The sequence below is a fragment of the Saccopteryx leptura genome, chromosome X (genome assembly GCF_036850995.1).
Source record: "Saccopteryx leptura isolate mSacLep1 chromosome X, mSacLep1_pri_phased_curated, whole genome shotgun sequence".
NCBI classification, from domain to species: domain Eukaryota; kingdom Metazoa; phylum Chordata; class Mammalia; order Chiroptera; family Emballonuridae; genus Saccopteryx; species Saccopteryx leptura.
The window spans coordinates 31,010,188-31,025,419 of NC_089516.1; the positions used below are offsets into that span (position 1 = coordinate 31,010,188).

A 15,232-nucleotide genomic window follows, 5' to 3' on the forward strand; every position below is an offset into this window, starting at 1 on the left:
TGATAAGAGTGTGGTGGTGACGGGGGGAGGGGGGAGAGGGAGAGGGAAAAGGGGAGGGTAGAAGAAACTCTTAGATAGAGTTTCTTCTATCTAAGAAAACTAGATAGAAGGTGACAGAGGACAATCTCACTGTGGGTGATGGGTATGCAACATAATTGAATGACAAGATAACCTGGACTTGTTATCTTTGAATATATGTATCCTGATTTATTGATGTCACCCCATTATAAAAATAAAATTATTAAAAAAAAAAAAAAGAAAGACCTAGTTTCTTTGGCATAAAATATCACAGACTTTTCTCCCACTTTTAAAAAGCTCTTATCAAGGACAGACAGGTTTTTTTTGTTTGTTTGTTGTATTTGTTTTGTTTTTTACTCAAACTTTGAAAATATAATCTGCAGTATCATAAGATAACTTTTAAAAAGTGATGATGAATGTAGGTGGAGAAAATGCTTTCAGTGGCTCATAAGTAGATAACACCTAACTTGGAAAGGAGAGCAAAAGTACTTTTTACTACAGAAAAGATAATGAGATGTTGCTATCATTTAGGGCGGCACACTTGTATTTACAAACATAAAATCACAGCTTTATAAATCTGAGTTTTTACTTACATGCAAATACTCCAATTTTGAATGCTTAAAGAAAATCCTCAAGCACAATTGCAAGTTGACAAAAAGGTCGAACTTCCTTGCCAAAAATAGTCATTAAAAGCTAATAGTTACATAATATAATTTATACTGACTTTTTTTTAAAAACAACTTTTGTGTTAAAATTATAAAGCACATAAAATAAAAGGTATTAATCATGTTCCAATGGTGAATCTTGGGTTCGGGTTGTTATTTGAGCAATATTTATTCTGTATGCTGTATCTATATGGTCTGATATTTGTTTCTTTCTCATTCCCCCTATTTAAAATTTCTTAGAGTAAACATAATGACATTTTTTAATGATTCAGTGATCATCCAGAAGCAAAAGTACAGCACAGGAAGACAATCTTTATTTTACTGTAACTAGAAATAGAGCAGATAGTAAGTTTATGAGGTATTTTGATTACTATTCTTTTAAGATCAGGCTTCAATAACAATAATCAAAACGAGTCTTAACTGCACAGATATTTTGGTCACTATTATAATCTTCAAGGGCACAAAAGCCAGCAATATAAACTAACATGAAGGTGATGACTATGAGAATTTTCCACGGGCTATAAATGTTAATCACTGCATTAAACTCTATCCTTGTATTTTCTTAATATTCTTAAACACTGAACAAATAATGTTACTCAGGAAAACATCAAACATGCACATAGTATTCCTACAAGAATAATATTTTAATATTTTCAATATTAATACCATGCTTTTCTTTCCTCCCAAAGTCAATGAATCATGGTTCTATTCCCTATATAGATTAGTGTTAGTGGTAATATGCAATTGATTTTGTTTTCAAGGTTAAATAGCAGATTGACTTCGCATTTTGTGGCTGGTTGTGCACCTTAATTCTTCATCTTTTATTTTTTAAATAAATTTAATTACATTTCATAAGTCCTGAGATTTTTAATATCCTGCTAAAGATTGTATACTTTTAATTTACACTTCATTCCAATTAATTTGAACCCCACATAAATATTTAAAATTATTTACAGATGGTTGTAACTAAAGCGATGTTTAAAAAGTTCCTACTTGTACAGTTAGACTGCTAATAAGGCCATTAACTAAGAGTTGCATGTTTTATGCATTTTTACTTGCTAGGAGCGATTATTAAAATTACAGCTGTGATTCTGTGTCATAAATAAGTGCTTGTTTCTTTGCTTGCTTCTACATGGGTAACTAGATTCACTACTTTCTTCTCTTATACAACAACTTTTTTCTCTTCCCAAACATAAATGTTAATTGTCCAACTGAACAGGTGCCAAAAGAAAATACACTTTGAACAGCAGATTAATAATTACAATGACTAGCAGAGAAATATACTCATAACAGGCATTCAATACATGTTTGTGACACACGGAATGCATGAACTCTAAGGCAGCTGTTAGATACTTCTCATCATATACTACAGGAGTTGGGAACTTATGGCTCACGAGCCAGATGTGGCTCTTTTGATGGCTGCATCTGGCTCACAGACAAATCTTTAATAAAAAAATAATATTAAAAATATAAAACATTCTCATGTATTACAATCCATTCATTTCCTACCACTCATGTTCATGGTTGCAGGTGGCTGGAGTCATCACAGCTGTCCTCCAGGACAACACCAAACTTTTATTGGATAAAGTGTAACGGGCTGTTGTTTGGCTCTCATGGAATTACATTTTAAAATATGGGGCACTCATGGCTCTCTCAGCCAAAAAGTTTCCCGACCTCTGATATACTATAACCCATTTTGTTTAACAAGGGAATTCAAAGGTGACCAGATTTAATTGGGCCTCAAATGTAAATCCAAGATTTTTACATTTTAAAACCTGTTTTAACAGTTCTCAGAAAATGTAAACAAGTTAATAGGAGTTGCTACGGCAATATTGGATGAGAGAGAAAAAAGAACAATTACTTTCTACTAAGCCATATGTACAACTGAGGAGAAGAAATAAAAATTAAAAAGTGTGCCTGACCTTTGGTGGCGCAGTGGATAAAGCATAGACCTGGAAATGCTGAGTTTGCCGGTTCGAAACCCTGGGCTTGCCTGGTCAAGGCACATATGGGAGTTGATGCTTCCAGCTCCTCCCCCTTCTCTCTCACTGTCTCTCTCTCCTCTCTCTCTCTCTCTCTCCTCTCTAAAAATGAATAAATAAATAAAAAAATTTAAAAATTTTAAAAGTGTTAGCTAATTATTATTTTCTCCAGATTTATTCTTTCAGCCTTTTTTGTTCATATATTTATCCCTGTTAAGTTCTCTGAAGTTGAAAAAATTTTTTAATCTGAATGGATTTCCCTATCTCCCTACATACAGTACATAATGTTAGTGGAAAGCTGGTGTAAATATAAGGTTGTATTTTCATATCATGCTATGTTTCCGTATTTGTTTTTTGTTGACATTAAGTGTTTCCTACTGAATTGATTCTATATATATAGAGTATGAGCTAATCTGCCAACTTACTATGAGATTACTTGCTTATAGTATTTAGTTTTTCTTGATAGCTTTGAAGCATATTGTATACCTGTCATCTAGCATATTAATAAGTAACTTATTCTCTTTAGAAAGAATACACTGACATTCTTAAGTTAATGGCTTTGTCCAAACATTGTTAGTTCATCACAGGACAATAGCAATGGCAAAAACATTGACAACACAGTTCATGGTTCGGTTCTCCCATCTCACGGTACAGGTACCTGAAAACACACACAGAAAAGGATTTTGAAATACCAGCCAAACATCGAAATTACAAGAGACTATGTATATGCATTTTCATAGGTTTTAATATCTTATTTGTTGCAATCTGTTAAATTTTCATATTTCATATTTGTCTGAAAGCATGCATGTTAGTTAGTTAGGTACAAAATAATTCTATCCATAAAGTATCTTCAGAATTTAATTAGAAGTAAATAAGCATTTGATAATAAGTACACGGTTTGACTTTGATAGAAGTTGGATTTTGTTTGAATTAGCTTAAGGTCTCTCACCATCAGATGTGGTATCCCAAAAGCAGGAGCTGGCTGTGTGAAAGCCATATGCACTCCTCTGGACCACTGCGCAGGTCACTAAAAATAAAGTCACAGAGTGAGAACACTTACAAACCGAGGAAAAGATATCCAAGATCTGAGTGTTTGCATTCAGACCTTTAAAGAGATGTAAAAATAATAGAAAACAAAGCATTTTGCAAATAAATTGAAAAAAATGAAAGTCCCTCACCTTGATTATCTACCACCGTGATTTCTACCCCCCACCCCTGGATCCAGTCTGTTTGTTGCCCATAGCCATCACCAGTGGTGATTGTAGTGCAAAAAAATTGTGGACAAATTATGTGACCTGCCTCATGGATATAATTCAGTCAAAGAAAATATTCTACTTTACAAACAATTATTGTGTGGCACTTCACCGTCCTACATGTAGGTGGCACGGGGCTACTGAAAAGAGAACAACAGTGCTCAGTAGGTTTATGTTGAAAGAGATAACTGATGTAAATGTAAAGGGTGATGCTACCAAGGACAAAGAGATGGTTGGCTGGAGCTTAAACTGCTTTCAAAGAGCAAAAGATTTCCATCTTTTAGATATTATACATTATCTTTGGATGAATAAGTCAGAAGTCCTTCATATCCTATTAGTATCCAACTGGTATTCATCATTCATTTATATTCTCTAAATTCAGAGAAAATTACAAGGACAAAGGTTAGTGAACTTCTAAGAAAAGACAGTGATACTTACCAATATATTTATAAGCTTTCCCCAGCTTAACCAAATGAGCTAAGGATTGTTCCACTATGCTTGCAGTCCATTGGTTGATGTTGTCATAATCATAATCTTCACCTCCCAGAACTCCATCTATACACTAAAAAGGAAGAGGACAGTTAAATTATACTCAAATTGCAGCAAAAATGTATTCAAAAAGTAAACTGCATTTATAACCCAATAAAGCATCATAGAAATTATGTATCTGGTATTTACTAAGCAGTGTCTCTATTTAAGAATTTTCAAAGCATTTCCAGATGCATTATGTCACCCTATGAAATACTATGGGTAACATAAAGATAAATATGACATGGCCTGCAATGTAAAGAACTTAATGTAACACAGAAGCTAATAACTATAACACAAGGAAAACTAATCAAGGGTGTTGTCATAAAAGGATTATAGGGGAAGAGAATAAACAAAGGTGGTATCAATTGGTTAACGAATGTCTCTGAACAGTTGCAATTTGAACAAGTTTTCAGATCTTAAGAACAAAGAATGAGACTGATTTAAAATTTTGATTATCATGTATAATAATTACACTCTCATTCATATTATGTATGTAATTGCTTAGCTATAAAACTAGCACACAAAAAGTAAATCATCAACAAACACTATTTTTAGGATGCTCTATAAAGGGAAAGTTAAATAATTTTCCACAGTTCTTACTTCTACCCAATTCTGTTACCTGATGTTTAGAATCACAATCTTAGGTTTTAAGGTCACCACTGCCACCTACTCTCTGTATGACCTGTAGCGAGTAAATTAACCTCTTGAAGCCTTAGTTTCTTTCTTTCTTTTTTTTTCTTTGTTGTATTTTTCTGAAGTTGGAAATGGGGAGGCAGTCAGACAGACTCCCGCATGCACCCGACCAGGATCCACCTGGCATGCCCACCAGGGGGCGATGCTCTGCCCATCTGGGGTGTGGTGCTCTGTTGCAACCAAAGCCATTCTAGCGCCTGAGGCAGAGGCCATGGAGCCATCCTCAGCACCCGGGCCAACTCTGTTCCAATGGGGCCCTGGCAGCAGGAGGGGAAGAGAGAGACAAAGAGGAAGGAGAGGGGGAGGGGTGGAGAAGCAGATGGGCGCTTCTCCTGTGTGCCCTGGCTGGGAATCGAATCTGGGACTCTTGCACGCCAGGCCGACGCTCTACCACTGAGCCAACAGGCCAAGGCTGAAGCCTTAGTTTCTTAATGCTTAAAGTAGAGATATAACAGCCTTATCTTATCAAGTTGTTGTGAGAATGGAGGAAGATAATGAATGCCATGGCTCAAATAGTGATTGCCACAGAGTAAGCACCATAAGTCATGCTAGATATTATCATCATTATTATTGCTGCTCATTTTTTTTTCAGTTTTACTGAGGTATCATTGACATATAATCGTGTAAGTTGAAGGTGTACAATGTGATGATTTGATACAAGTATATATTGTGAAATAATTATAATGATAAGTCAAATTAAAATATCCATCTCACAGTTATTATTTTTGCATGTGTGTTGAGAACACTTAAGATCTACTTTCAGAAACTTTCAAGTATATAATACAGTGTTGTTAACTGTACCACGTTGTTCATCAGGTCCCCAGAAAATACTCATTTTATAACTAAAATTTTGTATTCTTTAATTTACATTTCCTCATTCCCTATCTCCCAAAGTGCTCTCAACCACCATTCTACTCTGTTTCCATGACTTTCACTTTTTTAGATTACATGTATAAGTAAGATCATGCAGTACTGTCTTTATCTGACTTATTTTGCAGCTATTATTTTATATTTGAGTGATAAGCTTTGATAATATAGCACTTATTCAATTAATGCATTTATATAATCCACCATAATCACACACACATAGTACATGCACATATGCAGCTTTCATGTACTACAATTGTGGAAAAAATTCATCAAGGCACAAATTAATATGAAATGTTAAGCTGGACAGTATAAAATCTTCACTCATGATAAAATGTAGAAAGAAAAGTTAAATTTAGAGGAGTTGAAGAAATGAATGGGGGCTTAAATTATTCTCCTAGCATATTCAATAACACGACAGAGTTAGTAGGGACAATTGCCCAAGGGTCAGGACAACAGGGTTTTAATTCTGGCTTTAGCATTCCTAAACTGATGACCTTGGGTAAACCTTCTACTTTTCCTACACTGCTTTTCCTGAATGTTAAACTAAGAACACTTGTTTTTCTTTAGGGTTATCTAAACAACAGAAAACATGGGTCTCTAGATCCCACTGTAAATAGTCCTGTTAATTACTATTTCACTTTCTTAATTAGCATTAAGCAGGAGGCCCAATGAGGACCTTAACCTGTCTATTCCCAGGCCCAAACTCAGGAAGTGTGTTTGTAGCAGGCACTCCATAAATGTTTGCTGTTGAGGTAATATTGTTTTTGATATACTCTCTGTGCATCCTGAATTTAATCTACATTAGACTAAGTTTCATGTTAATTCCATTTGTAACTCACTTTTCCTTTGAGAATTTATTTGGGAGCTAATTCTATTACTGGCAGTAAAAAAATATGCATGTCACTGATAAGTGAGTGGCTGTAAGACTTGAGAGAGAAAAATATTAACATAGGGGCTCAGAGCAAGAAATCCAGTGCTAAGTGAAATAAGCCAGTCAGAAGAAGATAAATAGCATATAATCTCACTTATATGTGGAATCTTCTGAACAAATTGAACTGACAAACAAAACAGAGACATGGACACATGGAACAGACTGACAGCTATCAGAGGGGAGGGGCATTGAGGGACTAAGTAATAGAAGTTGGGGGGGATTAAGCAAAACCACACATACATATGAAAGAAAAAAGGAAAACAGGAATACCTGTTGAAACTGTGTAACTGTAAAGCCAGTATCTAAGGCCAGGACCACTATCATCACAGCAGCCTGGCCCATGCAGGTTCGCATTGGATTCGGACAGTTGGTGTAAGGCCAGGAGCCGCCATCGTGGCCATTCACATGCAGGTTCACATTGGATTCGGACAGTCGGTAAAGAAACAACGGAGCCAAGAACTGATGGGCTGTCATCTTTAATCCTAGTTTGCACCCGGCGGGCAAGTAAAAAATACACACTGGGCTCCAAAACCCAATCACATTCAGTGCTCACAAAGCTACTGATTTATCCGAGTTTCCTAGAATCAAAAGTTTCTAGCTCACCAGACTTATTCTCCTCAGTTCCCCATCTCCTTCCTTATCCCAAATACAAACTCTACACAAACTGGCATCTCACTCAGCACTCCACCATCTTGGCTGCTTCTCCTGGCCTCCTCCACATGGCCTTTCTCTGCTCTCTGCTCTGTTCTCTCCTCTAATGATCCCAGGAACCAAGAGCCCAAGCTCCTGCTCCGACCCCATTTTATAGTGTAGAAATCCAAACCCTTAATCCAATATACATAATAGGGAAGTCTCTAATACAAAGTCACTTCTCTGAGGCATGATAGGATTGTACCACCTCACATCAAAAAGGGTAGGAAAGGCTTAATCCTAAAACCAAGCCCCAGGCTACAAGGATTCTGCCTGCATTTAGCCCACCCCAACACACATTAATATCACCTGGGCGACGGCCTCCTCGTGTTATCTTTAACAAAGTGAGCATAATACATTTTATCTGCCCAACAGTTGGTAAAGAAACAACGGAGCCAAAAACTGATGGGCTGTCATCTTTAATTCTGGCTTGCACCCGGTGGGCAAGTAAAAATACACAGTGGGCTCCAAAACCCAGTCACATTCAGTGCTCACAAAACTACTGATTTATCCGAGTTTCCTAGAATCAAAGGTTTCTAGCTCACCAGCCTTATTCTCCTCAGTTCCCCATCTCCTTCCTTATCCCAGATACAAACTCTGCACAAACTGGCATCTCACTCAGCACTCCGCCATCTTGGCTGCTTCTCCTGGCCTACTCCACGTGGCCTCCTTCTGCTCTCTGCTCTGCTCTCTCCTCTAATGATAATCTCAGGAACCAAGAGCGTAAGCTCCTGTTCTGCCCCCATTTTATAGTGTAGATCCATAACCTTTAATCCAATATACAAAATAGGGAAGTCTCTACTACAAAGTCACTTCTCTGAGGCATGATTGGATTGTACTGCCCCACATCAAAAAGGGTGGGAAAGGCTTAATCCCAAAACCAAGCCCCAGGCTACAATGATCCTGCCTGCCCCAACACACATTAATATCACCTGGGCAACGGCCTCCACGTGGGCAGCGTTATCTTTAACAAAGTGAGCATAATATATTTTATCTGCCCAACAGTAACCATCTAGAAAGTACTGAAATGTTTTAAAATAGTACTCTCTTTCTCAAATTTTTCCAGTGTCTCAGTAGCAAAGAACTGGTTCATGGGAAGGCAGGAGCAGGGAAGAGGATAGGCACGGAGCTGAAAATCACCTGGAACAAACCTGAGATTTGTCTGAAGCATCTGTTTTCATATAAAAAAAACTCATGTGAAGCCCACTTTTGACTCCATAATGTATCAGAGTTGTTTTTATTTAAAATGTTTTCGGTTAAGTTACTTATATTACTTACCTCCCTCTTGCAAGTATTTAAATAAAACCTATGTTCTAAAATTCCCCAGTGGTTCTTAGCTCCACCTAGCAACCACCAAGTATGCATATACCAGTTTAAGAAGCATGATTCTTTAAATTTAATAAAACACCAGAGTAACACATGCACATGGCTTTAAAAATCCAGCAGAAGAGCTTACAATAAAATTCCCACCCCACCCTTTCCCATCCCCAGTTCCATTCCCTAGAGAAAATTCCCGTCAGTGCACAACTGTTTTTATTTCTTCTAAGGGTTACTCACATATCCCCAAATAATGTTTATACCACCATTTCTTGATTTATGAATTATAGACAGCATCCGTAGAGCTCCTGCTATGAGATGAAAATTTAGTTCCCTCAGATCACCTGCCACCTTCCTCTCCCATTCCCTCAATATAGTGAATTCACTATTTTCCCTTTAACATACAGTATATACACTATTAAGAGCATGCTTCTTTTCCACTCCTGGCATTTCCTTCTACACAGAGGATTTTTCCCTTAACATTCCTGGCTTCTTATCCCACCTGTTATTATTCCTCCTCATGCAGGCGGAGTGAGTTTCTCGGTTAGTCACAACCAACTCTTGTTCCACCATTCTCATGTGTTACTCTGGAGAGCCAATCTGTCAAATGCCTTGAACTTAAGTTTGTTTTGTCCTTCCCACTCCACCCATCCCGGACCAATGGAAGGTGCCAGCCTGGCTAAGTGATTCTCTGCTGACTCAGTCTTTCCCTTAGATGTCTCATCCAAGCTCTGAACTGAAAAGGTAGGGAGTTTGCAAAACAAGCTCCAATCTCCAACTCAGTCTTTATGTATAATAAAGGTGATATTTTATTCTCTTTCTAGTAACTCTTTTATCTTTCAATTTGGCTCAGAATGTGAGTAAGGAAGAAGGTCTACTTAAAGGCTTCTCAACTACCCCAGCATCCTTTTCGTCATGTTCCATCAACCAAAGACGCTTTGAAAAATGAGGTTATCACTCCTGCCTTCTCCAAGACCTCCATCCCTTCTTTTTGCCCTACCAATTGTCCTCATTTTGCTTTTGTACTGTCCAGGTATTGAAGAGATTTTCATGTTTAAAAATGAACTATCCTGGGCTACATAGTTGTAATACCTATTTCTGAATTATTAAAATATGGCAGGATTTTTCAGGTGCCTATCTAGGCCTCAAGCTGATCCTAGCTGTACAAGGCCAACCCTGATTGACTTCTGGATGAGCTCGTGCCCCAGAATATTCAGGCAGGTAAGGCACTGTCTTAGGACAGACCGATGAAGTGCTCAATGCCTAGAATAAAAGAAGGCAGGGTTGACTAGGAGACAGGCCCCAACAGCCACACCCACAAAACAAGCCTGCCTTCTGGGCCAGCTCTTTTTCTTTTCTAAGATTTGGTACATTTAAAAATGATTCAAGACTTAAAATCATTCATAAATACCATACCCACAATGTAGATACCACTAGACTAATTCCTCTACCAGAAGTGATGCTGAAAGATAACTACTTGTTCATTTGCCTAACAGGAGGGCCAGATATGACGTTTCAAATATTGTTATTAAGATTTTGATTTATCTTTCTAAATGAAATTTTTAAAAATTGCTGATAAATGCCTGACCAGGTGGTGGCACAGTGGATAGAGTGTCGAACTGAGATGCAGAGGACCCATGTTCGAGACCCCGAGGTCGCCAGCTTGAGCACGGGCTCATCTGGTTTGAGCAAAAGCCCACCAGCTTGAACCCAAGGTCGCTGGCCCCAACAAGGGGCTACTCAGTCTGCTGAAGACCCGCGGTCAAGGCACATATCAGAAAGCAATCAATGAACAACTAAGGTGTTGCAACGCGCAATGAAAAACTAATGATTGATGCTTCTCATCTCTCTCCATTCCTGTCTGTCTGTCCCTGTCTATCCCTCTCTCTGACTCACTCTCTGTCTCTGTAAAAAAAAAAAAAAAGTTTATAAAAAAAATTGCTGATAAAAAATATTGATTTATCATCATACCATGGTCTAAAAGACATTAGTGATTATTTTTCCAATTATATTGGGCTAAAAAGCATATAATAACCAATGGTAGATATTTCTATGGCCTCTTATTTCTTTGAGATATATATATATATATATATGACATATATAAAAATATAAATATACATATATATAAAAAAGCATATAGGTATCTACAGCATTAACATTTAAAATAATATTTGGCCTAATGGGATAACATGATTTTGTTCAAAAAATAGGGCATCAGTTTTATAAAACAGCAAACCAAATTTTTAGACTCATACTTAAATATCACTTTCAGTGTAAGCCCCAGGATTCCTAGAGCATAAAAAAAAAATAGAAGCACCCCTATAGTTAGCATACATAAAATTATTTTATTAAAAATCTCGTTTTGCCTGACCAGGTGGTGGCGCAGTGGATAGAACATCGGACTGGGATGCGGAAGGACCCAGGTTCGAGACCCCGAGGTTGCCAGCTTGAGTGCGGGCTCATCTAGTTTGAGCAAGGCTCACCAGCTTGGACCCAAGGTCACTGGCTCCAGCAAGGGTTTGCTCGGTCTGCTAAAGGTCCGCGGTCAAGGCACATGTGAGAAAGCAATCAATGAACAACTAAGGTGTTGCAACGCGCAATGAAAAACTAATGATTGATGCTTCTCATCTCTCTCCATTCCTGTCTGTCTGTCCCTGTCTATCCCTCTCTCTGACTCACTCTCTGTCTCTGTAAAAAATAAAAATAAATAAAAATAAATAAAACCTTTAAAAATCTTGTTTTAGCCCTGGCCGGTTGGCTCAGCGGTAGAGCGTCGGCCTGGCGTGCGGGAGACCCGGGTTCGATTCCCGGCCAGGGCACATAGGAGAAGCGCCCATTTGCTTCTCCACCCCCACCCCCTCCTTCCTCTCTGTCTCTCTCTTCCCCTCCTGCAGCCAAGGCTCCATTGGAGCAAAGATGGCCCGGGCGCTGGGGATGGCTCCTTGGCCTCTGTCCCAGGCGCTAGAGTGGCTCTGGTCATGGCAGAGTGACGCCCCGGAGGCGCAGAGCATCGCCCCCTGGTAGGCAGAGCGTTGCCCCTGGTGGGCGTGCCGGGTGGATCCCGGTCGGGCGCATGCAGGAGTCTGTCTGACTGTCTCTCCCCGTTTCCAGCTTCAGAAAAATACAAAAAAAAATCTTGTTTTAATACTAAGGTTTCTAGGCCCTGGCCAGTTGGCTCAGTGGTAGAGCGTCGGCCTGGCGTGCAGGAGTCCTGGGTTCGATTCCCAGCCAGGACACGCAGGAGAAGTGCCCATCTGCTTCTCCACCCCTCCCCATCTCCTTCCTCTCTGTCTCTCACTTCCCCTCCAGCAGCCAAGGCTCCATTGGAGCAAAGTTGGCCTGGGCACTGAGGATGGCTCTATGGACTCTGCCTCAGGCACTAGAGTGGCTCTGGTTGCAACAGAGCAACGGCCCAGATGGGCAGAGCATCACCCCCTGGTGGGTGTGCCGGGTGGATCCCGGTCCAGCGCATGCAGAAATCTGTCTGACTGCCTCCCCGTTTCCAACTTCAAAAAAATACAAAAAAAAAACAAAACAAAAAAACTAAGATTTCTAACTTTGTACTGAAAGTCAAAACACAGCTTTCTAAAATTGCAATCAATGCAGTACCCTTCAAAATGAACAAGATATATAACTTACTTCTTTCACAATATTGTGGGCTTCCTCTGCGTTGAAGCCAACCTAAAGGGGGAAAACAAAAGATAAAGCTGCTTTTAACACAGATTTCCTTTTATTGGTGGGAAATAGAAACCCCTAGGTTGGCTTAGACAGGTGTTAGTGACAGGAGACTGTCATAATAAGGGGTATCCAGTCTACTGAGGCTGCTAAACCTACCTTGAACACTTAAAATTACAGAATGCTTTCCTCACCTACTTCCCTGGAGATTTTGATTCATTATGTCTGGGCAGAGCCCGGACAAATTATATATATATATATATATATATATAATTATACACACACACACACACACACACACACACACACGGTATATATATATATATATATATATATATACTATTTTACAGGTCATTCTGATGAACAACCTAGACTGAGAATCATTGCATTGTAGAGCACAGAAAACAGCAGGAGGTGGGTATAATGACCTGTTATCAGTATATAGGAGATGGATGCAGTGAAATGTGAATGAAATCGTCCATGAGGACAATATGCTTAATAGATTACTTCAGTTTTGTTTTTAACTTATGCTAGGCAAAAATGTGGGTTCCCTGAATTAAAGATTGATTGTTCTAAGTTAAATACCCTTTAATATTGTATAATATATCTGGAAAATTCTTATTTCCTTTGGAGTGACTTGATAGACTCCTAAGTTAAAAGCAACTATTAATGACATCCAAGTGTCTGTCCCAGAGTAGAGAACTAGGCTATATGATAAGATTGAAATGTACACCAAAATACTTCAGGCTAATACATGATTCTTTTCCGTGGAGTTTTTAGGTGCTTTATGACATTAGCATTTTTGCAAGTCCCACTATACAGCTTAAAATTGGTTCAAGAAACAAGTAAATTCTGAAAATAGGTATCTTCTTGAATACAAATGTAAACTATTTTCAACTCAATTACACCAAAGAATTCCCCCACAAGAAAGGAATAAAAATACCCCGAATAATTAGGAACATCATGAAAACAGCTCACACTTTTTGACCCTATTAAACTGTTCATTTTACCTTAGTATAAGGTCTTCATCTATTTCCAAAAGTGGTCTATAAATTAAAGGATTTCCATTTCACTTTGAGCTTGCAAGTCCAAATAATCAGGATGCACAGGGTAGCCATGGTGACACGTGTAATTTTCTTTTTAAATATAAATAGGAAGTAGTACCATACAGAACCCTCTTAGGGGTATGGAGACTAGCACTGTTGGGGGGTATGTCTGAGGGTGAAATTGCTTCTGGCTCAATTTCTAAAATAATAATAATTTACCACTAATTTGTAAGTAAGTGTGTGCACTACTTGCATCACAGAACTAATTAAGTGTGATTTAGCGTCTAGAGAAGACCACATCCTAAAGATGGATGGACCAGAAGTCCCTTCAAGGGCTCTAATAATATATTATGCAGCCCCTACACTATATGCCTACTTTTTTTTTTCCCTGCACCTTTCACCTGTGGCTATTACTGGATAGAAAATGTCATTGTCTCTTCTGCCTTTGCAAGCTTGCCACTGGATATACTGGGGTCCAACAGGCCTCATTCTCCTAAACTCGGTTAATGCAAAGCAAAAGCTGTTGTGATTTCAGAGGCCTGGGTTCAAATGGAGTATCTGTCATTCCTGGTAGTTTTAACTTTTAGGCGAATCACTTAGACAGAGTCCCCATTAGTAACAGGAAGATAACAACCGACATCACGGGCTTCTGGTGAGGAAGCCTGAGTCGGTAGGCAAGGACTCCTAATCCATAAAAGCGCCTCCTTTCAGGCGATCCAGGCGACAGTGACAAGGAGCTGGAGCGGCTCTGCAACCAGGGCCTCGTTCGCAGAGCGGCGGCCCCTACTTTGGGGACGCCAAGGGACAGAGGCAGCACCCAGGAAGACCGGTTTCCAAAGCCTGCCTTGCAGTCGGGCGGTGACCGTCACCCCATCCCCACCCCATGCACCCCGAGACGCCTTTCACCTCTCGGCCCCGACCCCGCCGCCGACGCCAATCCCTGCCCGCCGCCCCGCCACCCCGCCACCCCGCACTCTCAAACCACCCTCCAGGACTTAGGGTGAGGGACGGGGATGGGCGGGGTGGAGCCCTGGCCTGGAAGAGAAGACCCAAGATCAGAGGACGCTGCACCCGAATTCCCGGGGCCCTCTAGCGCCGGCACACCAGCCGACTGAGACCCCCGAGGGGAAGTGGGAGGGAGCGGGGGTCGCTTGCAGGCGGCCGAGGGGCGGTACCTCGTCGCAGGGGCGCTGGTACTCTTCCATGGTGGCGCTTGCTCTCTCAGGGGGCGGAGCGACGGACGGGTCGAGCGACTCTGCTACACACTGGCCTCAGGGGAGACACCGCCTGGTCTTTGTCCACGGGCGGTCCCTACGTAAGACCCGCCTTTGTGACTCTGCGGCGCCGCCTTCCTTAGAACACCATCAGAGTTCTAGAGGATGTGCGGCCTCTCCCAGCTGCCTCCCCGACCTTTCTGGAAAGAGGGGGTGGATGCTAAAGAGCTAGGAAATGTGCCAGTGTAGATCAGATGGGGTGACCTGGTGTCAGTCTAAACTCTGCATTGTTTGAGGGCCCGCTTCTGTGATTATTTGCACGTTTTTGTTCATCATCATCAGTCAGC

At 40.0% G+C, this 15,232-nt stretch overlaps 1 protein-coding gene across 1 annotated transcript; it reads right to left on the reverse strand.

Annotated features, from left to right (window-relative positions):
• Nucleotides 1-975: 975 nt before the first annotated feature.
• On the reverse strand, nt 976-15,021 carry DYNLT3 (dynein light chain Tctex-type 3). The gene is made up of 5 exons (XM_066357095.1): nt 14,847-15,021; nt 12,590-12,631; nt 4,357-4,480; nt 3,615-3,692; nt 976-3,323 (listed from the first exon to the last, which is right to left on the reverse strand). Exons 1-5 carry the CDS (start codon nt 14,874-14,876, stop codon nt 3,247-3,249), a joined length of 351 nt encoding a protein of 116 aa, XP_066213192.1. The 5' UTR covers nt 14,877-15,021; the 3' UTR covers nt 976-3,246.
• Between the last annotated feature and the right edge of the window lie 211 nt (nt 15,022-15,232).